General features: G+C 39.3%; 1 protein-coding gene across 1 annotated transcript in view; it reads left to right on the top strand.

Moving 5' to 3' along the window:
* LOC100167680 (dachshund homolog 2) overlaps window positions 1–26,100 on the top strand; it is a 130,763-nt gene that overhangs the window by 70,678 nt on the left and 33,985 nt on the right. Inside the window, exons 4-8 of the mRNA XM_001945011.5 lie at window positions 5,723–5,945; window positions 7,017–7,067; window positions 23,040–23,119; window positions 23,253–23,426; window positions 24,221–24,433. Coding sequence (XP_001945046.2) covers window positions 5,723–5,945; window positions 7,017–7,067; window positions 23,040–23,119; window positions 23,253–23,426; window positions 24,221–24,433 — 741 coding nt within the window. The remainder of the gene's footprint in view (window positions 1–5,722; window positions 5,946–7,016; window positions 7,068–23,039; window positions 23,120–23,252; window positions 23,427–24,220; window positions 24,434–26,100) is intronic.

Raw genomic sequence — 26,100 nt, 5'->3', positions numbered from 1 at the left:
TCCCGTCAGCTATTCACACCGCCGCCACTCGCTTACAATTATTATTATAATATACTCCTGAAGCTGTTTCGGTTGGAAACATTTTACAAAATATTATAATATACCGGACGGAGTAGGTAAACCTAACTATAGTTTCGTTATTTTTTTTAAGTCCGATCGTTGTGCACAGAATTCGGTCAAAACCATTTTAACGATTTGACCAGCAGCTATGTCCTGCCGCAGCATTCAACCACGGCATTTGGTCCTACCGACGCATTCCTGCGGGACACGGTGAAATGTCGCGTAAACCCAATACTACAACAGTGGGTAAAAACTCGGGAAACCCATCACGGTCGAGAATAGCTTGCGGGGTATATTATATGCACGACGTGTCCTGGAAAGCCACCGGACGATGATCAAACAACACCGCGTGCGATCTTCGCCGGCTCGGTATATTTATTTTATGCGCAGAAAATCCGTCGGCTCGTCATCCATCATCACGGCGGCGCGGAGATATGACGACCACGCGATAAACAGCTCCTCACCACCCGACCATGCTGTAGACGAGGATGCGGTATCCTCCGGTCGTCGAGCACAGCAACGCGTTTACTATTACTTTATTATTATCGTGATTATTATTGCACACAGCCACACGGGGCTTTTCTTGCTACTGTAGCCACCGCCTACCGCTTGCTACGGCGTCGGTATATAATATTATATGTACATATAAATATATAAATGTATATTATTATATATATATATATAGTTTCGTCACGAGGTACGGCGGTGTGTCGTCGTCATCGTCCGTGCCGTTGAATATTTTATGCTTAATCCCCGGACCGCATTTGTCAAAAATGCCCCTTCTGCTTCTCGAGGCGGCGAGGTGAACCTCTCCGTGAAATTCGAAATGATCGAACGGTTCGTTTCGGAAGTGACGCGATGTGTATTTGGTCTTTTGATGTGGCTTGGTTTTTTAATTATGCATTTGATCGATGCGACACGCGTTGCGGCGGCGGTGCGGCGGAGAGTCGCCGACGACCGTGCGAAACATACAAAATTTTTAACAGACGATCGCCAAAGACAATAAATAATAACATAACCGAAAAAAAAATCCGTATACAGATCGGTCTCCCCGTGGGATTCGCTCGGTTTACATCATTGGTGCGTTTACAGGACGGCGGATCGATCTATATTATATTATATTGTTATATGCTGGATTACCGTTTCGCCGTGGCGTGTTGCAGACTTATAGGTATATAAACTACATACATACATCACATAATATATAACAGATATACATTGTACACATATATATATGGGTATAGTATTCCGGTGGGATCTCAAGCAGAAACTATGAATCGACTAAGATATTCTGCTTATGATATATAATATTATATTTATTTACGCGGCGTGTATAACAAGCACTAAATATAAATATAAATGTATATAATACATACAAGTAGTACCTACAGTTGTAGGTCTCTGCAGAGTAGTCGGCGGACCGTTTGTCCACGGATTATAAGGGATAGGTACCAGCATTACCAGCTCACATACACATAGGTACCTATAAATACGCGCTGTCTACCACATAACAACTATATATAGGTCCGTCGGGCAGGTGGCCATAAGATATGGAGAGCTCATACTTTTGAGTTATAACGATTTTCCTTTTATATTATAATATTTACTGGTGTCGAGAGAATTATGACGTGTAGGTATAATAATAATATTATAATGTTCGGTATACTGCAACCGTGGTGGTCACCGTTTAAATTGTAGTTGGTATACAAATTATATAATATAATAACATGACGTCGTACGTGTGGACGTTTAATAAGCCGCGGAAATAATTTAAAATATTATAATTTTGAAAAAGAAATATAATGAAATATTATAATGTCACCGCAATGCGCGCACACGTTTTCGCGCGATTCGCAGGAACGCGTATTACAATATTGCAAAAATATGAAAACCACACAAACCCTTTCAGACGAGACGGGCCCGTGTATAAATCATCGTTTGCCCGTGCACAAAAAGACGCGAAGCTTTCATCTGTGAAATTGAACCTTCGTTTTTACGTTTCAATCGCAGATGCTACTCATCGGCGAGTCATGATTCACTGTCAGTCGACGTAGTCTTCCTGGCCCATAACCGCGTAACGGCGCCGCGGCAAGAGGGTGCAGTGACGGGGAGGTAAAAAAAAAAAATAAACTTCCCCTGACCTCGGGACGATTTTTTTCTCTCCCGACCGTGTACATCGTATGCTAATATTCGACGGTGGCTGCTGCTGCTGCTGCAGCGCCGGCGGCGTGGTGTGCAGAAAAAGAGAGTGCAAATTAATTTCAATTTAAACGAGTCGAAATGTATACATAATATATTATACAATATATATATGTGTGTGTGTGTATAAAGGGATCCCTGCAGTACTGCCGCCGTCACTTAAAGCCAAGAAACGGTTATACACACGCACAGAGCTATACAGAGTGTAATCAATCATCCCGCGTGCGCGAGTCCGTTCTCTCACTCTCTTCGACTGTCAGCAGTGCACTGCACACTCACACACGTTCACATCGGTCCCTACGTACGGTGTATATATATATTGTGTACATGGTTATATTTTTTTATTGTTATATATACTCCGAAACCCGTGGCGGGAAGGATTTTAATTTTAGCATATATTGTTTCTTTTCGGCTCCAAGACAAACAAACGCACACACACTCGCACACGCGTACACTTGCCTGGTCTTAATTTCCATCCCGACCCCGCGGGTCGCCACCTCCCCCTACGGTGCCGGCAGAGGCTGCGACTACAACGACGACGACTCCAACGATGATGATGGATTGCACCCGGGTATATATATGACCGCTTTACACTGCCGCCACCCCCCGTGCTTTATCATTAGCGCCAGCACCCAAAACGGCTAATTTAAACCTAAGGTCTTTTTTGTTTTCTTTTTTCGCCTACCTCTACCTCGTCGCCACCGTCGCCACCGAATTATAATTACCGTCCGAAAAGGTTTTCACACTTCAAATGGCCGCCGCGACCAGAGTTTCCGACGTAGGTACCACCCACCGACCCCGGTATATATAACTATATAACCTTAAACATATATACCAACTCCATACGCCCTTTCTTTCCCGACCGTTTGCCATACATACATCCATCTCTCTCAAAATCTACCAAACTTCGTCCAAAAATAAGCACACGCGGGTTTCTCTCTGTCTCTCTCCTGCACCTCAAGCTTTTGATAAATTATATTATCCCACGCGTCGCGTATAATCTGTCGTTTGTTTTTACGATAATCAATTATTACATTATATATTCCTATTCCGTATTTCAGCGGTGAGTGGTAGATTATACATACCTATATAGTATATACGCAAGCAAAATGCGTAGCATCTGCATTTTCGACTTAACGACTCGCCTCCTTCCTTTTTTTTTATTATATATGTATAAGGTGTTTGGTACATTTACCGTTTTATTAATGGAAATTGTTCCGAAACGAAAACACTTTTTAATGGAAAATAGCGTTATCCAATTTACATGTTGTCTTTATACGATAACAAACACACCGAGGGACTCGTTTATTAATGTTTTTTTCACGTACGCACGCGTGTATATACCTATATATAAGTAGACACTATAACTCAAATCGAATTAACATTTTCCGGTAGGTATCAGAAATAAGCGAGATTTAATAATAAAAATTAAATGGAAAAACTGCCAAACTTCTGAGAAATTAAATAAATATTTTATTTTATTTAAGAACCTGCAGCCGTAAAAGCTGTGTAAGAGCGTTACGATTTCATGATTGCGAATTGAGAATATTATTATAGCAAAGATGCATTTATCACACTATGAACTTTAATGCAATATTATATACTTTATTGGGTTAAATGTTTAGCTAAATGTTGTGTATCCGTCTTCCGCACCTCACACACCATAAAGTCAGCTGCAGTTACGCAAATACGCATATTTTATTATTTGTCAATATTATTATTGTAATTACGTTGTATCTCGATTCTTTTTTACGTTCTATCACTGACGGAACTGCAACAATACCTACGTGGTGGATTAAATTATTTGCGTGGCTGCTGACGATCGCGTGGGTATAATATTATATTATATACTACACAGTAGGGTAACCTATAACCGGGTAAACAGAGCCCGGCGCGTGAAAACGTCGTTACGTAATAATAATGATAATGATAATAACAATAATATTCTCGTCGGTGAAAGCGATTAACTGCAGCGGGTGCGGTGCACTGCAACTATATATATATATTTGTTATATACATGGCGTTTAGAGATACACTATACTACTATATACATGGTGTATACATAATATTATAAAATGTATATATTATATAGGTGCATAAACACTAACTGCAGCGGTCCATCGACACGCGCGTGTACAAACAAGATTTGTAAATATATACAAAGCAGAACGGTTAATAGTAATAATAATATATGACAAATAGCGGCGGTTATTACGTCGACCGATCGCCGGCGCGAGCGTATAAATCACGGGCGCATTCGTCGTGTGTCGGCGGTGGATGGCGGCGTCGTCGTCGTCGTCGTTCAAGTAGCTTCGGAAAAAAGCCGAGTCTTATTAGTCAAAGTCCCGCGGGTAATTGAATGTGTGTGTGTGTGTATATGTATTATTAGGAGAGAGCCAGCCGACGAGGGACCCCGCTGAGAAAGGCCAATCAACATCTATAACAAAATATTATTATAACTATTATATAGGTACACATTGCGAGACCAATAATCATTATTACCGTTTGCCAGTTGTTTATTTATTATTATTATACATTTCGGGTACTCGCGCGTGCGTACCTATATTATATATACATATATATATATATATTCCATGTCGGTCCATAAAGACAAAACCCATCAGTCACACACACCCGACGCAGAGACTATACGTAACGAGTTTTGTATATTTAGGTAGGTACTCTGAACGAATGCCATTAGGAATGTCCATTAATAATTATAAGTGGCGACCAGTAAGTCCGTTTCAATAATTATATATAATAATATGTATGTATATTGTATATTTTTGTTTTGTTCCGAACGTATTTTTACCGTGTGGTCACGTAGATTGTTTATAAGTTGTAACACTCAGGTGAGCCTACAGATTGCGCGTTTTTGAACAGTTAATTATTATTCTATATTGGTATACATAATAATATTATTGTACTTCGTATATTATAATTATTATATTTTATTATTACCGATCGTTTTCTCACGACGTGCTTCATAGAACAAAGTATTTAGTACGCTTTACCTATAAGGGCTGACCATATGATGGAATCGGTTTAATATTGAGCGTTTTAGACGTTACATAATATATGCGGCTTATCAGCGAAAAGTACCAATCCGTACTCAGACTTTGATACGAGTCGGTATGCAACAACTCCGCATCGAAACGTATCGAATTTTTCTTCTTGAAAATCTCGAATATTAATAATTACATATACGATATTGTTACATAATCGGTATTAAAACGTTAATAAAATAAGCTTACGAGTGGTTTTCTATTCTCGATCACCAGGCACGGGCACCAACCCCGAGGTAAACACTGTACTACTGTAATACCTCACAATAACAACAAATTATATAACTATACACGAAATTATTATTATATTTTATGCGTGTATTATAATATTATCTGCAGCGCGGTTCACCCTACATGACTGAGTAACACCATTTTAATATGAATGTATACCTTTGCAGATTCACCCCGTATGGAAAAATCGCCGCTGCTGGCCAACGGATACAATCAGCCGCCCACACACCTCGGACACATGCAGTACATGCAGCAGTTCAGCCACCACCACCATCATCCGGCGGCCGCGCACGCCATCATGAACCCGGCCGGTCTGTCGCACCCCGCGTTACCCCGTCCAGACGCGCAGCTACTTAAGAGCCAAGGACTCTCAATGGAAGCGTTGGCCAGGTGAGTGTCTGCTGGGTAACCCGGCCATCCCCGTCCATGATCGCCGCCCACTTAACACCTCCCCAAGGGATAACTCTTTCGACCGGAAACCGTGTTTGTAGACCACTGATGTCTCTCTCACGCTCTCTATCACTCTATCTCTCTCTCACGCTCATTACTATCTATATAGAAAAGAACATGACACCTAAATTCACACCCATATCGTTTTTGTTACAATTTAATTGTTTCGATTGTAGACGAGTTTGACTGTACTTATAATCCTTACAGTACGATAATAATATCTAACACTTGAGATATTGAGACACGTCCAGCGAAAAACAAACTGTAGCAGCAACTACTGCGGTAGTATGCAGTTAATGCGGTTCTATATCAATAATATTGCCATATAGTTATCATAGTCGATAAGGAAATTTCAAATTACCATTTCTTGAAAAAAATTGTTACTGATAAAAATGCCAATGTTTAGATAGGTTGATCTTATTTTCACGATTTATTCAGAAAAAGAAAAGAAAACTCAAACCGAGTACCTATTGAAAAATTAAAATTATTATTATAAATTAATATAGTCTGCGTTTTTCTAAATCAAACTCGCCTTTAATGTTAATTTTTCATAATATAGTATATATACTCGTTTACCTGCATTAATTGGACTTGGAATTAAATTGAAATTAATTAAATTTCATTGCAGTTACAGTAAAAAAAACATCTGTCAACGTTTCTAAAAATATATTATACAGGTACTAATTTAAAGAAAAAAGATTCGTTTTAACGTTTTAATTTTATCTTATTAATTTTTTAACAGTGGTGAATAATTATTAAACTAAACTTGAGTTTAGAATATTGCATACGCCTTTATTAAAATTCGAAATCATATTTTTATTCATTTTCCGATATGAAATGTGGAGAGCGAAACAGAGTTTATCACGGGACCAGCTGTGAATAATACAATATTGTTCGGTTAATAAATTATTATTGTAATGCATACACGTATAGGTTGTGAACAGTGGTTTACTTTTTAATTGTTTATCACTATACGTCTTTAATACGTTTTTTTTCCTTTTCGTTTTACAGTTCGGGTATATGGGAAAAAGCGTACGCCGGCTTCATGAAACAACTAGAAAGGTAAGAGAATAATAATAATAATAATAATAATAATAATCGCACACTGCGCGTGCAGTGTATTTAATATCATTATTGTTTATATCCACGACGCCTTCCCGTCCGGCGCGTCGCACTATTAAAATAACGACTTGTATATTATAATATTATTATTATTACTATTAATATTATATACGTGTATACCGTTTTCTGCTATATGCATGTATATAATGATATAATGTAATACGCGAGCTGTGTAACCGACGCACACGATCGTTCGAGGGCGGCGGCGGCGGCGGAAATTATGTTCCGTTCAATAATATACGACCCAATGATATATACAGTATAATAATAATAATAATAATACCCTATGTATATAGGTATATATTTTATTCGCTCGGCGCAATATCATCATCATCCCGAGAGCGACGATAATAATTATTGTTATTTTTCTTTTAATTTTTTTCTCTCTATCTGCATCGTAATAATAATATCATTATTATTACCATATCCTATCTGTGCGCCGGACACACGTTTATAAGTATATAACATATATATAAATATAATACCCAGGCTGAAAAGGTCATCAGGACGTTGCACTAAAACTAGCTGCAATACCTCACTATGTGCGCATAAAATAGAGAAATGATAACGGTGTGTACAGACTACAGCTATATATGAAATTTACGACTCGAACACGACTGTGGCGTATTATATACGATATATTATATAAATATATAAATACCTTAATAATAATAAAAACGGTGCCCCTGCACCGCTGTCCATCGTTTATGTCTGTCCCGGTAATAATTCTGATTTACAAGCTGCTCACAGATCCGTTAAAATAGTATAATATTATTTCAACTACAATCGTTTCACACCGCTTCGACTCTTCCGATATGTCACACACCGATATAAATCGCATAGACATCACTAGAAATATCGTTTTGAGGCTCTAAAATGTGTTCCACAAAAACTTTAAAGTGACCATCTAAAACAATGATTCTTCATCCGATTAGCTTAAGTTACAATAAATTAAAATGAAAGGGGAAATGGAAAAAATGGAAGGGGTGGCCGGGAGGGGATTAAAAAAATGACTTTAAAACTTTAATGCAGATTTAAAAAAATAAATAATATTTGTAATTACCAATTTCAACCGTAATTTGTCTCAAACGTCGTCTTTATTGAACAATACAGTGGCGTGATTTCCGTTTTTGAGAGGGGGGCAAAATTGTTGACTGGCCCATAATAAAAATGAAAAAAAAAACAGCTCGCCAACAATAAATTACACTACATTAAATTACAATTGCATTTTTATCTCTATACAAATAAGCTTCTTACATAATTTTATACTTACTAGTTACTACCATATAGGCATAAATAACCCATTTTTTGAGAGATAACAACGAATGACTAAATAATTAATAATATGTAGAGGGACGCCTAAATATATTACCTAATAGTTACTATATGTAGGCCCAAAACTAGTCCATACCCGGTCCGACAGCGGCCCGCTAATAACAAGGGGGGGAATTGCACCCCCTCCAAATAACGCCACTGGTTCAATATACATACATTATACAACAAACCATCTCCGATTAGCAATAGTTTTTAAAATACTAAAATTGTTTTTGGGGGGTGTTATCCACTACCCTTCAGTGAAGTTTACTACGATAGTGATACTTGCCGTATACTGCTCACAGATAGGATAACTGTGAATCTGCGAGTGTACCTGAACGGCACGCAGCAAGCCCCCGTGTGATACGACATAAATAAATATTATTTCGTAAATAATGACGATAATAATAATAAATTGTTATTATTGTTTGCACCTCACTCCGCGACGCGGTGGTGGCACTCGAAAATTTCTCATTGTCTGCGCCGCTCTGCAGTCGTGTTGTAGGCAGCTGCGGCAGTAATAAGACTGAGGTCGTAAATTTCAATGAAACGCACGAAAGTTGTGTTATTTGTACTCGGTGGCGGTGGTGGCGACGACACAAAGGTATACGTATATGATATCCTCGCGTTATTATATGACGGGTGTACACACACAAAGACCGCTAGGAGAAAACGACGACCGGGCGCATGCTTAAATTGAATTTAGCGCTAAAACTTTTCTTGTATTTTTTCTCGCATCATATTTATATATACATTATATAAAAACTTATATATAAGTATCGTATTTTCTGGTTTATTATTTTTGTTCGCGGCGCCCATCTCCGGGACCGCTCTGATCTAATTTATATCCGGTGGCGGTGGTGGTGTGGCGGTAGCAGCCTGCAGAGTTCCTCCGGTCGTCGCGTATCATTTATAACAATTTTCTTTTGGCGCGCAATGGATGCACACCCACATACAAACCCACACACACACACACACACACACATAAATAAGGGACGACGGTGAAATAACGAAGGGTGGATAAAAAATATATACACGTATTAATGTATAATATATACGCGTGTTGTATAGTACAGTATGCGTCGTCGTCGTGTCCGGGGAGCGCGAAAAGAAACGTTTTACACGTCTCCGGAGATTATACGCGGGCACGGGGAAGGCCTATTATAGTATGAGCGCCGCAGTCATTTTTACGTTAAATATTTATGCAAAAGAAGTTATTAACTTTTTTTTCTTGTATTTTTTTCCGTTCCAGTCTTCTCGGTGGGTTTTTTTTCTTTTTAATGCAACTCTAATCACGCCCACCGCTCCGCCGCCGAGACCTATAATAGTCATCGCCGTCGCGCGTATAATATTTATAAATAGGGACTTGCAGACCACGTCGTAGAGAAAGATGTACAAGTACGCGCGTTTATCGCAATAATTGTTATTATATCCCACCTTATAATGTACCGCGGTGTGTAATATCGTCTTTGTTAAAACATTTCTTCGCCCTGCACACTAACATATCATATCAGTTATATACTTATACTCACATATTCTACATACGTATATACATAATAATATACACACACACGAGCGAAGTGAAATAGTAATAATAACAGTAATAACACACCGCCATATTGTCCGCGTGTTGGCGCGAGTTTTTCGCTTCCCCGCCGTCCGTCCGTTGACGTGCCGCTACGGTTCTCGGCGGAGGCGGAATTGATGGATGACGTTTTCGATCTGCCGCTGTCCGCGCCCGCTCGTATTATAACTTGCCGAAACATATTCCCGAAACGTTTAATAACAGTACGGCGCGCTCGCTGGCTGCAAACGTGAAACAAATAAAAAACGACAACGCGGAAAATCTCCCATCACGAGTCACGCGAACGGGTAGGGGGAGGGCGAGTATAGTCGCGCGGGAGGGGATAACGGGGGAAAAAATAATAAGAATATATATATGACAAACGACTTTCACGTCTCACACGCCTACCCGCCACTCCTCGCCGCGTTATATATATATATATATAGTGCGCGGTGCCGTAATGAGAGAAGATGAGCCTCGAGAATCGAATAATATTATAATACGAGAATTGAACGAACGATTTTTTTTTATTTTCCGTTCACACCCTCCGTCACCGCGGTAGTCATTTCTTTATGATGTACACGACGACGCTTCTTGCTCTGGGTATATACGCGTGTGCGGTGTGTGTCTTAAGGGGTTGCCAGATGCGACTTCCATTACGCCAATTTCTCTTTACTCGCGTGGGAGGGTGGCGGAGATGGTAAACGACGTACACTAACGACGCGAAATTTTTATAGTGTTGTCGTGCGCCGGCGGTGGTGTGTATAATAATATAAGGTGTGTTCAGTGGTCGGGGTTGGCGAGTGGAGCAGGGGAGACTGGGGCGAGGAGAACCGGGAAACAATGTCGCTAAAACGTCAAACATTAAATTACATTTTTATTCGAATTTCTCGCAAACAACACTCTGGTGGGTTAAAAAAAGCACATTCTGCCGGAGTAAAAAAAAAAAAAAACTAAGCGCAATCGTTACGTGTAGGAAAAAAACTTTGTCAATAACGATAAGCTTTAAAGGCGAAATGACGCGCCGGTTTCCCCTCAACGACGGGAGATATCCGTTGCAATGTTCGTTGAAGCCATATATAGATCCGCGTGGCGCGTCATCGTATTAAAAACGGATTTCGGTTAAATCTCTGGGTTCAAAGTTGCAGCCTTATGTTCGGCATGGGATTGTCGTTTTATTTTCTATACGACGAGACTTATGACCAAAAAATAAAAAATTAATGGTCGTACATAATATTATAAATACGATTCCGGCCCGGTACACGTACGAGTAGATATAGCCCGATTTAGGTATGTATGGATAAAATATTAAATTACGTTCGAATTATACGAAGGTACGTCTGCATAATCGACCGCCGTCCGCGCGTTAAGTCCAAATAATCCGGAATATACCGAATGTGATATGCATTTAACAGGCGGCGATTTTTATCCGGGACGATACTGCAGTAACTAAAAATCGGTGGCCAGCGTTCGACGGGTTATTGAAACGCCGTCGATATAATAATATATTATATACATAATGGTGTGCAGCGGCTTCAATATCTGTATATAATGTTATCCCAGACACCCGGTGACCGTTGTGTATATATATACTATATAGGTATACCTATAATACAATATTTTTGCCGATCAAAACAAACACTGCCACAGAGGATACGCGTACGCAGACGGTGTGATGTATAAACGCGCATATCATATATATATATATATTTATTGTATAGGTACAACGATAATAATAATACTAATCAGCGGCGGCGGCGGTGGTGGCGATGGTGACGGGATTATATCGCGGTTAATTACGCGGCATTAACGACTATATAGCAGACCGGCTTTTCGTATTGTTTTTGGGTGGCCGGGATTTCAGGTCCATTGTTCCGAAGGAATAACAATAACAATAACAATAGTAACACACACGCAGACGTTTTTGGTAAAGCTGGTCCAGTACACACGCAAATCGGGCGCGTAATAATTAGCAAAACCTCCGCACACAATAATGCCCCACAAATCTAGATATCACAGAGGTGGCGGCAGTAGCACCAGTTTATATGTACACATTATACATATATTATTATTATTATTATAATACAGTGGCGGGCTCATCACAGGCCGTCATCGCCGCCGCCACCACCACCACAGAGTATTATCGGTCCAGTGTTTTAATCTAATATCGTTGTTTCCCCACTGCGTCTGTTCCGCTTTTGTACGTGATACATATATATATATATATAAATATTAAATATATATATATATTATTATGTGAGAGTGTGTGCGCTCGTCCGAATGCCCATTGTTTCTACAAAACCGCCGAATAGGCCGCGATCAAATGCCATCCCTTCCGGAGACCATCGACACGTGCATATATATTATATATATGTGTGTGTGTACGTATAATAATAATAATATTACTGCAGCGTGTGTGTGAGTGTATTATGTGCTGTTACAATAGTAATATGATAATAATAACCTACACGTAGAATTGAATATACATACCGGGATTCGTATGTATAATATTATTAAATTAAACGTACATCACGATGACGTGTGTTGTTCGTGTTCAGACCCATTCCTCCACCACCCATACTACCGCCACAGCGTTTACAGCGGTACAGCTCCTAAACGACACGACGATAATAATATTTCGTGCTAGTTCTGCTGCAACCCAAATCATCCGTTGCGAGTTCAAAATAATCGATGTATACCTACAATACGCGCTGGCGACCGACTGACTGGTGCAACAACAGCAGTGTGGGTCCAGCAGGGATCGCATCGCATCGGCGAGGGAGAGTTTTATATAGTATACTTATATATAGTAATAAAATAAAGAAAAATTTCAATATCGAAATATTAATGTCCCGACAAATCCTCTCCGTCCGTATATTTTTATTAATAATATTCTTTACAAATACTTATCCTCTTGCGTATTATATATATATAATAACATCTCGGCTCTGCAGATAAAGTGTGCTCCGCGGGATTACGCACGCGTAATTTCTTTTGTCGTTTATACGATGCCGAGTAGTATAATAATATTACGACCGGCCGTTCTCTTCCTCCACCGGAGATTTCTTAAAAAATAAATAACCGCTGTATATATGACCATGCAGGCACACCGGGGATTTATTTCTGCGCTATCATCGTCGTCGTCGTCGTCGTCGTCGTCGTCATCGTTATACAGTTATCTTCTAACACTGCGGATTCGCTGACGGCCGTCACGTAAAAAAAAAAGAAGAAGTCATATTGTCGCCTTTTAGTAAACCGAACGTGCAAAGTTAATATCCGTCATCGGTATAGTTTCTTCCTTATCGGCTGACCAAAGTTTGGGTCTGGCGGGCGACAGCGGTGGAAGAAAAAATATTGGATTTCAATTGAAAACTCATTTTTCTCGACCTGACCCCGAAAATGCGGACAAGATGGATTCATTTGTCACCGGCCGTATCGGCCGAGTGTGTATGAAAAAACACCACCCCTCGCAGGACACATTTTCGGAATCATAAATTCACTTTGCTAACTTTTCGCCGCGGGGACGTGTCCTTTTTACGCTGCTTTTGATAGCCAGTTGATATATTGCCAGTTGGTAACTTTCCGATACACGCTCACGACCACACACGAATAAATACGATTATATTATACTATAATATAGAGATTGACGACGGGACGACGGGACGACAGAAGTGTGAAAAATAAGAATCAAATATATTACAATATCTGCTGCAGTGCTACAACTTGTATGTTCTAAACAATTATTTTATATAACCGCACATGAATAATACTCACATCGAAACCCAGTAAATTGCAAAACGCGTGGTGGCAGAAGACCTGCACCGCGTAAAGTGTCGTTTCAATAATCTCCGGTGGACAGGTATTATATGAAAGCCGACTGGTGTTATATATTATGGAGAGAATAACGTCTTATTGGTTTCGAGTGTAAATTTATCGTTCAAAATAAATTCCGAGCGCACTTTTCTCCACGTCGCCTTTGAGTCAGCGCATGTGCAGTATTGTAAATCACGGGTTGGGCGCAATTTCGCTTTCTTCGAGTACACCCACTACCCACGTATATATTTATTGTGTATACCCGCAGAAGAGATTCATTTCGAACCCCGCGCAACAGCAGACCCCATGGCGCCTTAAACTACGATTCCGTCCTGACAGTCATTGCCCAATAAACACGACAATTACTAATTATTGCCACCGGCGCGGAACGTCGCATTATAATACACAGGCTCGGACAGCGACAATAGCAACAATAATAATAATAATAATAATAAACATAACATTATTATAGAGTTTGCCATATAATACCGGTGACGACGCCGAAATGATTTCGTTATTTCGAGTTCAAATTATTTAATAATATAGTTTGCTCGCACGCGATGCGCGACGTGGGTACATATATTATATAGCAGGTCGACTCTTCGTGGGAATGTATAAAAAAAATCGACGACGCGTATTTTTATAAGATTTTACAAAAATATTATACTACATCACGATGGACATCGGGCGAAAAATAATTGTCGACGAAGACCGCCACTTGTATATTATATATTATTATTATTATAATTTATACGTCCGTCGCGCATATTGCGTGCTCGTCACACGCAGATCCAAAGGCCTTTGGGACAAATACGTGGGTTTTGCGGTCGCGACAGCGCGTAATCTCCGCTGCAGCCTCCGACACAGATTATACGCCTGCCGGACGGGACGTCATTATTCAATCTAATGGACCGCGTTAATCGCGTCGCGGCGTGACCCTTTGCTGCAGGGACAACGACGAGGTTTTCGCGTTTAGCCCTGAGGATTATGATATCGTACTATCGTATCACCGTCAACGGTGCAGATGCAGTGTATGTGTGGAAGACGAAATCGTTTCGTTCGTGTTGCTCGTGGAGAAACTTTCGTTCGTCGGGAGTTTGGCTTAAAATGTTATAAACTGCAAAATAACACGGTATAATATACCGTGGATGATATAACTACTATTAGAACAATAATATTTTATCGGGCATATGGACCTGCAGTTGAACCTAAAATAAAATTATTATTTTAGGACCCTGTTAATGTTTCACGGTTAGTAAACCAATTGCGCTTTTAGGTACCTTTTGGACTTACTTTAAGATACCTATAAAAAATGCTTTTTCACGTCTATAATTCCGTCGACATTAAATCTTCATACATGTCCGTTATTTAAACCTACGGTTATATTTTTATTCTTTAGCGCAATTGGTACATCAAGTCTGCAAATTAGTGAATACAGTTGGTCCGCATCAACCCTGGCAATATTATCTAGTGCAATTGGTAAACCCTCATTTTATTTTCCGTCCGGTCGTATACCGCATTCCTCGCGCACCAACACGCACGCGACGATATATTATATTATTTATTTTATAACTTATATACCTAACGTATACCTACCTATATACCTATATACGAGGTACCGCACGACCGTCGCACTAAAACATCTCGTCGTGACGTCGTGTTCAGGTGGTGTCCGCCGCCGAATCAATTACCATTCGGAATATATAGGATAATAATAATATTATACTATTAATATTTAATACGGTTGCACGTGGGCAGCAGTGGCAGCAGCTCGCAGGGTGCCGCCACACAAAGCAATCGGCCACTACCGATCTCTGGTCTGTCCGGGCATTACGTGAGCAGCAGCAGCAGCAGCCGCCGACGACGACGACGTTGCGCGACTTGCGCCGCATGTCACTGTCACGAGTTTTTTTTATAATGATTATTATTATTATTATTATTGCTGTTACCATTGTAGAGGAACAATATTCTATATATGTATCTCTCTATGTTAATGTGTGTATAAAAACCGTTTTTGATTTAGTCGAAACGCCTTTTTTCCCCAAAGTGGGTGTGTGTGTATGGCTAGTCCTTGTCCGCCGCCAGCTGCTAATTACAAGGCACTCACTCCGGTGTGTGTGTGTGTGTGTGTGTGTGTGTGTGTGTGTGTGTGTGTGTGTGTGTAAGTATATTGTAAACGCTCGTGTCATTCCGATCGAAATATTCTGTTATCGGTCGACACACATCTATCTATATTATACTTGTATGTGTGTGTTGTATATAATATGCGCTCTATATATCGGAAAGAATAAAAAATACAACTTATAATAATAATAATGGATCGCCGGGTGGGCGATCGTCAAACACGCGTATTGTATATTATATTTTATAATGTAGGTACCTAATAATGTTATAACTTATAATGTACATTATATTATGCAGCACGCGCATTTGTACGGACGGAACATAATAACGCATAATGATAATACACAGTGATAAAATATCGTTTGTACGTATTATACCTACAATATAATATAATATGTGTTGCTGGGGAGTCATATGGCATAATAATATATTATATTATACTTGCGCCATATTATTCGGGTTTGATTTCAGAGGCGTACAAATAATAATAATATAATCTCATTCGGGCTTTTGCAAAAAGTCTGCTGCTACTGCTATACTGCCTCCGTCGGTGCGCCGATGCTGTCGATTGCCTTTTATGCTGTCAAAACCAAAAATTCAGTTTCGTTTCGCGTTTTAATTCCCTCCGTACCGAATTCGTTTTAATAATTAACTCCCTCTTTCTCGCTTTGAACTTTTAACCCCCGGAAAAGAAATTAATAATCTTGTTTTAAATGTATACAAATTCGGTTTTACGAGTAGTCTCAAAGGAATGTGCTCCGGGGCGTACGAAACTTTACCATTAAAAATCTGGACGTCACTTACAAATCGTCCGGAATGACATTGAAAGTAATTCTAATTAGGTACTTTGTTCTTAAACAACGAGTTTATGACATGACATTCGATCAGATAATATGCCAACCAATCGGCTCTAGAAATTACGAAGAAATATTTTTTTTTGATATTAGATGTCTACGAATGAAGTTCGTTTGGACCTTCGGAATATTATTCTAATAAACAAATATTATTTATTTAATCTCCTACTAACTAGGGTAATATTCTACAGGCTACATCAAACACCGTTTTTCAATATTTTAATCTCAAACTTTATAATATGTCTTCAAAAATAATATTTTTAAGCGTTTTTTTTTATAAATTATTATATAGATACTATTATTTGAAATAAAATAATAAATCAGAGTTTAATACGGCTTGTAGAAATGTTCTTCTTTCAGATAAAAAAATAGTTTTAAAACTCAAACAATTCTATAAAGCCTGAAAATTATTCCCGTGAAGTCATTTTTTTCTATATAATATACATACCCTACAACCCCCCTTGAATAGGTATTAGTATATTGATTAGTGGAAGAGTATTACAATTAAGGTAGCAACTAAAACATACAGTTTTATAGAATTGCGGAAAATTTGAAAAACTGACACCTGGCACCTTTACACAATAATAATAATAACAATAAAGACGTATTTTTTACATTTCCCATCGGTGAGTAAAACGTCTGACAACATTAGCCGTTGATCAATACTGCAATATGCGTGTGGATGGATGATTGGTGAATTTTTATAAGCGTACACGAACTATCCGGTTTCCAAAGTAGCCAAGAACAATATAATTTTATAATATTTGTAAATTAAAAACCTAATAGCAATTTATTATCATGCCATAGCGTGTATTATTTCATGCGTATTATATAGCAGTGACGGAAAATTAACTAGTGCAAAGGGCGTAGCGTATGATATTATTATAAAGTATTTAATATTATTTTACATGTCAAGTGTGGAAGTAGTTGTAAGTACCTATACAGTGTGCGGGTAAGTAATATCAGGTTATACTCACCAAGCACACACTGACTCACAAATAATATGCGATAGATATTATTTAATATAAATCATTTGCGGCTGCGACGGCGGGCGTACAACACTGCTGTTCGAGTTAATGAATTGCGAAACATTGTTTTACCGCCTCCGGCATGATTATTCGATAATAATCACGGCAGGCCTAATTATTGTTCCCCCACCGATCCAACAGTACACCAACACCACGACTGCAGGCGGATAAATAATAATATAATGCTACATATATTATATACCTATATAGATACCTACACACCCGATGATTCTGGAATCCGTCCGGTCGGATTTTCGATCATCTGCGAATACACATACACACACACAAACACACTACGCATAAACTTTCCGTAAACACATTATAATATATACATATACAATATATATGCACTCGTGCCCACCTCCACTACCATCTCAGTGCGCGTATGTCTATGTCGATTAATTTAATATTAAATCCTCTCTGACTCTCTCGCCGCTGTCTGTCTCTCTCTGTCTTTCTTTCTCTCTCGCTCGCTCCCACTCCCACTCACTCGCTCTCGTGCATACCCACCCTCGCTGTATGCCACACTCGACCGGCCGCCGACGAATCTGAGATTTCGTTTCAATTAACATGGTCCCGGGTCCGGAACGTTGGAGTTTAATATTATAATCGTAAGGAGTTTTGCGCGTTGCACACACAGGATACGTGTGTATTAATAATCATAACTCAAAACGGCAAAGCCCCCAAAGGGTTTTGGCAACACACGCCGTATATACTACCTACCGACGATGGGCTGAGGGACGGCGGGTGGTGACTGAGAAGTGAGTAGAAGACGATGCCGCGGCGTTTCGCTCCAGAAATCTTATACTTATTACTTATTCGACCCTTCTGCGTAACGGGCAAAAGTTTAAAATCTTCTACCGCCGTCCATCCACCCGCCCTCCAGACCACCTAACATGCACCACCATCGCCGCCGCCACCACCACCACACCAGACGAAACTACCCTCTAGCCCTGAGGCCGTTTCTCGGGTTATTATTGTTTCACCACGCCGCCGAATCGGATTTCGATGATGTGATGTTGCTGTTTCTGCTGCTGTTGATCCTATATCACAACCCCTTCAACAAATTAGCATGACGGCGGCCGCCGTCGCTGTGCGCGGGACCTCCGCCTCATCTCGTTAGACTCCAACGACACTCTTTTCGGCGTATTTTTCGCGCTTGTTTATTAAACACAAACAAAAGACACGCTGCAGCGCGACGGTGTCGAGAGGATTAGTCAAATTGAAGAAAATAATATATATAATTACGGGGTGCAAATAGCATATATATATATATATTATATATATTATTATTATTATTATTATTGTCACGAAATAGGGATGTCACACTATAGGAATAGAAAAATCGTTCAACAACGATAAATAATAATAATAAAATAATCGTGAAATAGTAATAATATGGAAAATTCCGAATACTTATATATATATATATATATACACGTCTTGTACACGGGTACCGATGAAAGAAAACTAAAACTAATATACGAATGGGGAAGGAGTGAATGAGAAGAAAAAAACGTTACGGAAAAACGGAAAAAAAGAGAGGAATTATCATAATTATTATCGAATGGCCATAACGTCGGGATTAAATGAGCTGCAGAGATGAAGAAAAAAAATCCCCATCATCGGAGCCGGCAGAATGATAAGGGGAGTCGTGTATTTAAATTTTAATCAAAACATCCGATTGAATCAATATATATAGCCGGCGGCGGAAATGAAAGGAAACTACATCCTAAAGACAAACAGGACTTTTAATATGCGGGCTCCCGCTATCCGCGTCGGCGGCGGTCCGGACATTCTTCTCGTCGTGCAGTATTATTATTATTATTATTATTACTGCTGCTGCTACAACTACAACTACTACTACTACTATACTACTATAATATATACACAAAGAACGGATTAGAATATATGCGATTCCGGCGCGCGGACTAATGAAAATTCACCCTCCACACGCGCCGGGAAAGAAGTCAAAGAACGTTACGGGAATTAATTTTGCCGATCTCTTTTTTTCCGCTTCTCTTTTTATACACAGTCTTTATTTTTGATTTTATTTGTTATTTATCCTGCATAGTACACGGCCAAATTTCTGACGTCCCGCAGATAAGAAACACACCGCGGAGTTAGTCAAACCGACGACGCCACCGCCGCCACCGCCTCTTATTATCGGTGTATTTTATTACTCATTACCATAATAATAATATACATTTTTATACACCGCGACGGGCAGCTGATAATAATTAATTATCGGTGGATATGTGTCCTCGGGCATCCGGATCGACCGAATGATACTAACGCGCGACAGCGAAATCCCCGCGAAACTTATCTGTGCGACGACACGCCATCACCGCCGAAATTTTAATCTCGTCGTGGCCGGTAATCTCGTCCGCAAACGAATCCCTCGACGAACACGACAATAATATTATGAAGACGACGATAATATTATAAATTTTTTTTCTACGCGTGGTCGTGTGGCTATTTTATAGGGTGCGTTTTCGGTAGGAATAGGATATATAGGTTATAGGTACCTACACCTATACGACACTGGTTCTGCCGAATCGGGTGATCGTGTGGCCTCGAAACCGGTAGCAGCAGTAAAAACGTTTCTCGATCAAGCAAATGCATAATATACTCTGCAGGTTAGCTTGGGCTCGTTTGCATAATATTGTTTCTATCGGATAGGTTCAGACTTCGGATCACTATAATACTGGTGCGGGTAGGTAAACAAAAACCCGATCAGCTGATCGAGTGTCATTTCTATATATTATTCCAAGACATGGCGTTGTTCCGTGTGTAGTGGTGTGAAAAAGTCTCGTGACTTACAGGCAGGCGATAACTCCAGCTGCTGCCGGCGGAGAGGCGAAACAAATTTTTTTTCGTAGAAAATTCGATATCTTTGTACGTTTTTGTATACGTTCGAACACGATATACCGTCAGTGCTTGTGTGTGAGTTTATTTGGACGACTCTATGCCGAACCGGTTTGGAAGTATGTATTATTATTATATTTACACCGGCCCGATGTGACGATCCGATGAACCCTTCCGACTTCAGTCAGTCCTCTCTATATATGTGACTAGTTTGCTTCTCGGAAACGGACCTTCGAAATAACATGATAGGTATATATAATTTAACATTGCCATTATTATTGTTATTACTATGCACAATGCACATTATCATCATCATCATCATTATAACGTTGTGTTATAAAAGTATAAGACAATAAGAGTCGTCGTGATGGCCGATATATGCACGCGTGAAATAAATATGATATGCACGCAGCGTCGTTTTCCAAAACTCGTTTTTGAACAGTAATTACACACATACATACACACACACACACACGTACACAATGATAATATTAAACTGATATTTTATATAGGTGCGCGAAATCCATATTACGACCACGGTGTGTTGCCAAAGACGTTTTCTTCGTATAATAAAAATAAAAAAACTATAATGCTATTATAACACGGTCACTGGCATCGAAACGAAACCCTATCGAAACCTTACCGTCTTTCGCATAAAATATTATAATGTGACATATTATATTAATGTTTAATACAAAATAAAAAACACGCGTGATGTTGGTACCTACCTATATATCTATATGATATATTATCGTGTCCTTAATGATAAAATACGTCGCACGACACTGAAGCAGCAGCAGCAGCAGCAACAGTCTATTCTGTAGTTCTGTACCGGAAGCAGCAGTTCCGCGTATATATATTATATTATTTAAACTCGTATACGTACAAGAAAGATAATATTGCACCCCACCTATCATCGTAATAATAATAATATTGTAATATCGTAATATACCGTGTGATATGTATTGTGGCGTATCGCGTGACGAAAACATCGACGATAATTAAAAACTAGTATTTAACATCGATGATGTATAAATATTAAAATAATACTCGCATTATTGTATATAATATGATGTACGTGGGGACCGGTGCCAGACGAGAGAGCTATACGATGTACACCGTCATAACGCGCGTGTATAACGGTTGATTTATGTCTGGCAATATACCTATATGTGTACACAAGACGAGACTTTTAGACGATGATTTCCCGGCGTGCCGCCCACACCGATATTATAATATTATCATATGATTACGCGTGTACTCACCCCGCCTGTGTGTGTGGAAATTCGTATATTTTATGCGATTATAATATAATATTATTATTATCGTATCATTCTTCGGTTTTCGCGATATCCTCGATCACGCGACCGATTTCGTCTGGATCGCCTCTGATGCCCCGTGACGTACATTCGCGTGTTTCCGTCGCGGCCGACGACGGTCCACTCGGCGGGAGACCGACCGTGGCTGCTGCAGTAGAACATAATAATAATAATCATACTTTAATATTATAATGATAATATTACGTTGACGCTTTCTTCGGGGTTTCTATTTTATATTATAACGTTATATTATTAAATACGACGACAGCGACGATCATTATATAAAATAATGATATCGAACGCGCGCACGGGCGACGACAATAATAATATTATAATATACGCGCACGGCAGTCGTTTCCGACGAGTGCTGCAGATGGAAAATTAGTCACTTCCGTTTTTTTATTATTGTCATTTTCGTTTTTTTTTACACCGCAATGCCCTCGACATTCGCCACCGCCGCTGCCGTCGTCGTTATTACGTTTTACGATTATTGTTATTATTATTATTATATTTGTATTATCATTACTGTAATATTATGTAACGCATTTGAAATGTCTTTTACGCGCGATATCGCCTTGGTGCAAAACGCATTAAAAAAATGCTGCCCCTCGCGCGCGTGTTCTGTGTGTATATGTATATAAGTATTATATTTATTGACGATAGTAAAGCCCCCGAAATATGCAGATGTATATATACTCATTCACCGCTGCTGCTGAGACGTTAAAAGCTTTCGCTCATTAAGACACACGGAAAGGACTTTTTTGGTTATTTGAGTCCCCCGGCACCACGCTGTATATTACTACTCTTAATGTCTTAATCGCCTCGTCCACCACCGATGAATTTCCGAAATGTTTTATTTATGTGCGTACAAATAAATATATATATTTATGTGTACACTTATCGTGGCGCAGGGACTTAATGGAAAGCGGTCGTGGAATAAAACGTCATCGTTATATTATTTATACTTGTGTATCGTGTTTAATAGTGTTATGAATATTCTGTTATAATTTTTTGTTTGGTTTTTGCAGAGCCAACGACGAACGAGTGGGTGACATGAATCGGGCGCTAAACTTTGATCAGAAAGCAAGAGATTTGACATCGCAAAACGGTACGTTCGCACATTATTATATAATAATAATATCATGATTAATATGGTGCAGTCATAATGACATTATACACAAGTGCCACCGTCAGCCTTTCAAACAGACACGATAACGTGACTTATTCACTATTTTCTGTAGGTTCATCCGAAGGGCACAGCCCCGTGTTGAACCTGTCCAAAACCGGAGACGATCATTCGGGACCGGCCAGCGATCATTCGGCTGGCGGCAACACAAACGTCGACGACGAAGACGACCTGGATGAGGACGACGATAACATTTCCGACGGCGAAGAAGACGACATCAAGGATCACGGTATAAATTATTATTATTATTATTATTATTATTATTATATAGTGGTATAAGACACTGTCTTCAAACGGTAAGAAACATAATTTTTTTTTAAGTTCTGATCCCTCTATACTTCTACTATGAGATGTTAGATGTGGGTATAGTCATAGTGTATACCAAATATAATTGTTCAGACAGAAAAAAATAACGAATTATACACAAACCATTGGAAACAATAATATCAATACGTAGAACGTTCTACTCGAGTGCATCTTTGACACAATATATTATAACCATCATGTCGGTATAATAAAGTGAAAAGTGGATTGCAGGGGAGCCGCGTGTGTATTGTGGTCATAGTAGTGGTTTAGTGCGGTGCGGGTGTAATTCGAGATGGGAATACCTTTTTATAGTATATTATATTATCACGTACGTTTGAGTTCAATTAAAATTATTAGTTTTGTGTGTATCGTGTTATTTGTATATATTGTGTGTACGACCGCAATATCGATTATACATTGTGGCGATATAATATAATAAATATACGTTGTACATCACAATAAGGGTCGATTTAAATCATCAATGGCATTTATAATGACGTCCTGCGTAGATGCACCAACGCATCAAACGTCGATTAAACGTATCAACATGCAACATGTTTATTAACATCCGTGGTCGTTATTATTTTTCACCCAGTATATAGGTTTCAAAAATATAAATTCAAACAATTGAATTAATCTAATAAAAATTTCACTTACAGGCTACAACAGTATAATATTACAACATATTTCATTTATTTGTTTTTTTTACGTGTTCAGACCTCAGCGACAATCCGGACGTGGGAGGCAATAGCAGTGCACACGGTAGCGTCACGCCCCCGCCACAGGCGCTGAACTTCGGTTCCGCCGGATCTGGGGACATGGGTTTGCCGTACATGAGCACCGAGTCGCTGCTCCGGAAGATACAAGCCCTGCTTAAGGCCGCCGCTGACAAGATCCGAGACGACGACCGCGCGTTGAACTTCGAAAAAGGTGAGGATCCCGTGACATTGTAACATATAAATTGGTTAAATATAAAATGCATTTTAGCCGAGAAATGTGAGGCATATAAAAACGTATAGAAACTAATCAACAGGTGTAGCTAAATATAATATGACGTTCGTTCGAATTTTTGGAGAGAACATCTCCTGTAGTTCTGTTGCAGAGGGTTTTGTGTTGAATTATTTCATGTAGAAATTATAGTATAAGATGGACAATAACAAACGCTTCTAAGCCGAATTTGGTTTACGTGTGGATATATGCTGATGAAATTAGACCACTGCTTTCATTATTTCCATCGTGTATCACCTGGATTTGCAAAAAATCGAAACTAACCTATCCTAAATGAACGAGAGTTACTATTCTGCATACATTATAATCGTTCTTCTATCAAATCATAACTGGTTATTATTTTTTCAAAATATTCGTCTCATTGTATCGGTTGAATCCGTATAGTGACTCATAGCGCTGTTTTTCTTTCATAAATAGGTAGTGCTATAGGTCCTTTAATTACGTAACACAATACCTATACCAAACGTGACGGGAGTTTGATTTTTACAATCGCAGTCGATTGAAATTACATTTAGGATCGTTTCACTTCTAATCCATCTAGTTTTGATCAGTATATATAGGTCGATTAGTATTCATACTCATTTTATTTTTATCGCGATTTAGACAGACATTTCCTATTAAACTCGGCGTTCATAAAATAATGTTTGTGATATTTCATAAACATCATAAAACGAGGCGGAATTCTACCGACGATTCCGTGAGACCCATAACCGGTTGATTAACATAAATACTATATCTATATATCTATATATACCAGCTATATCAATACTCACTTGCTCGTATATTTCTCGATCAGTAGTCAAAATAGGATATTTAAGACGATGGTAAATGCGTCTAATGGCTTAAAAAATAGAGTTAGTGACGGGTCAGAAACCGCGTATACTATACAGTTCAGGGGTCGGGTGGCAATAGAGCGAGTCCTTGTGCTGGACAACTACACTGTAAACGACAAAACAAATACATACACACACATCCACACCCACAGACACACACAAATACGGACACAACAAACTGAACGAACGTCGGGACAGGTTTTGTAGTAGTGCGGCAGGGGCCCAGTGACTTTAACGTCGTTCACGATAAATCCTGTGCGGCCGCCCAGTTGTAATTATAAAATCGCCGAACGAGAGCAATAATCATTTCCGCCGCCGCTGTTAAATGATACAACCGTGAATTCCACATGACGGTTGACACGATCGTGTAAAATCAACCGGGTCCGCGTTTTAATTACGCCCAGTCGGGAAAAAAAATCAAAACTCGCCCGCCGTCGCAATAGTAATAACGCGATAAATTAATCGTCGCGGATTACTGTTATTTCAACTCCGCCTAAACACCGCCACACGGCGGAGAGACAGAGACAGAGACAGAGATAAAGACACGAAATAATAATAAAAAAAACAATTTCACCGCGCGCGCGTATAAATTATTATTGTACGTCGGTGTGTGTGTGTGTGTTTGGACCGCACTCCGTGTGGTGTGGCATACACTTGTATAATTGGCCACTCGTACCACTTATTCCCATCACGAACTGACCTTTAAGAGTCGTGTTCCACCGGCTCTCATGGGACGCAATGTTTTTTCGCCCCCCT

The sequence above is a fragment of the Acyrthosiphon pisum genome, chromosome A2 (assembly GCF_005508785.2).
Source record: "Acyrthosiphon pisum isolate AL4f chromosome A2, pea_aphid_22Mar2018_4r6ur, whole genome shotgun sequence".
Taxonomy (NCBI): domain Eukaryota; kingdom Metazoa; phylum Arthropoda; class Insecta; order Hemiptera; family Aphididae; genus Acyrthosiphon; species Acyrthosiphon pisum.
This window is presented reverse-complemented; position numbering and strand designations above follow the sequence as displayed.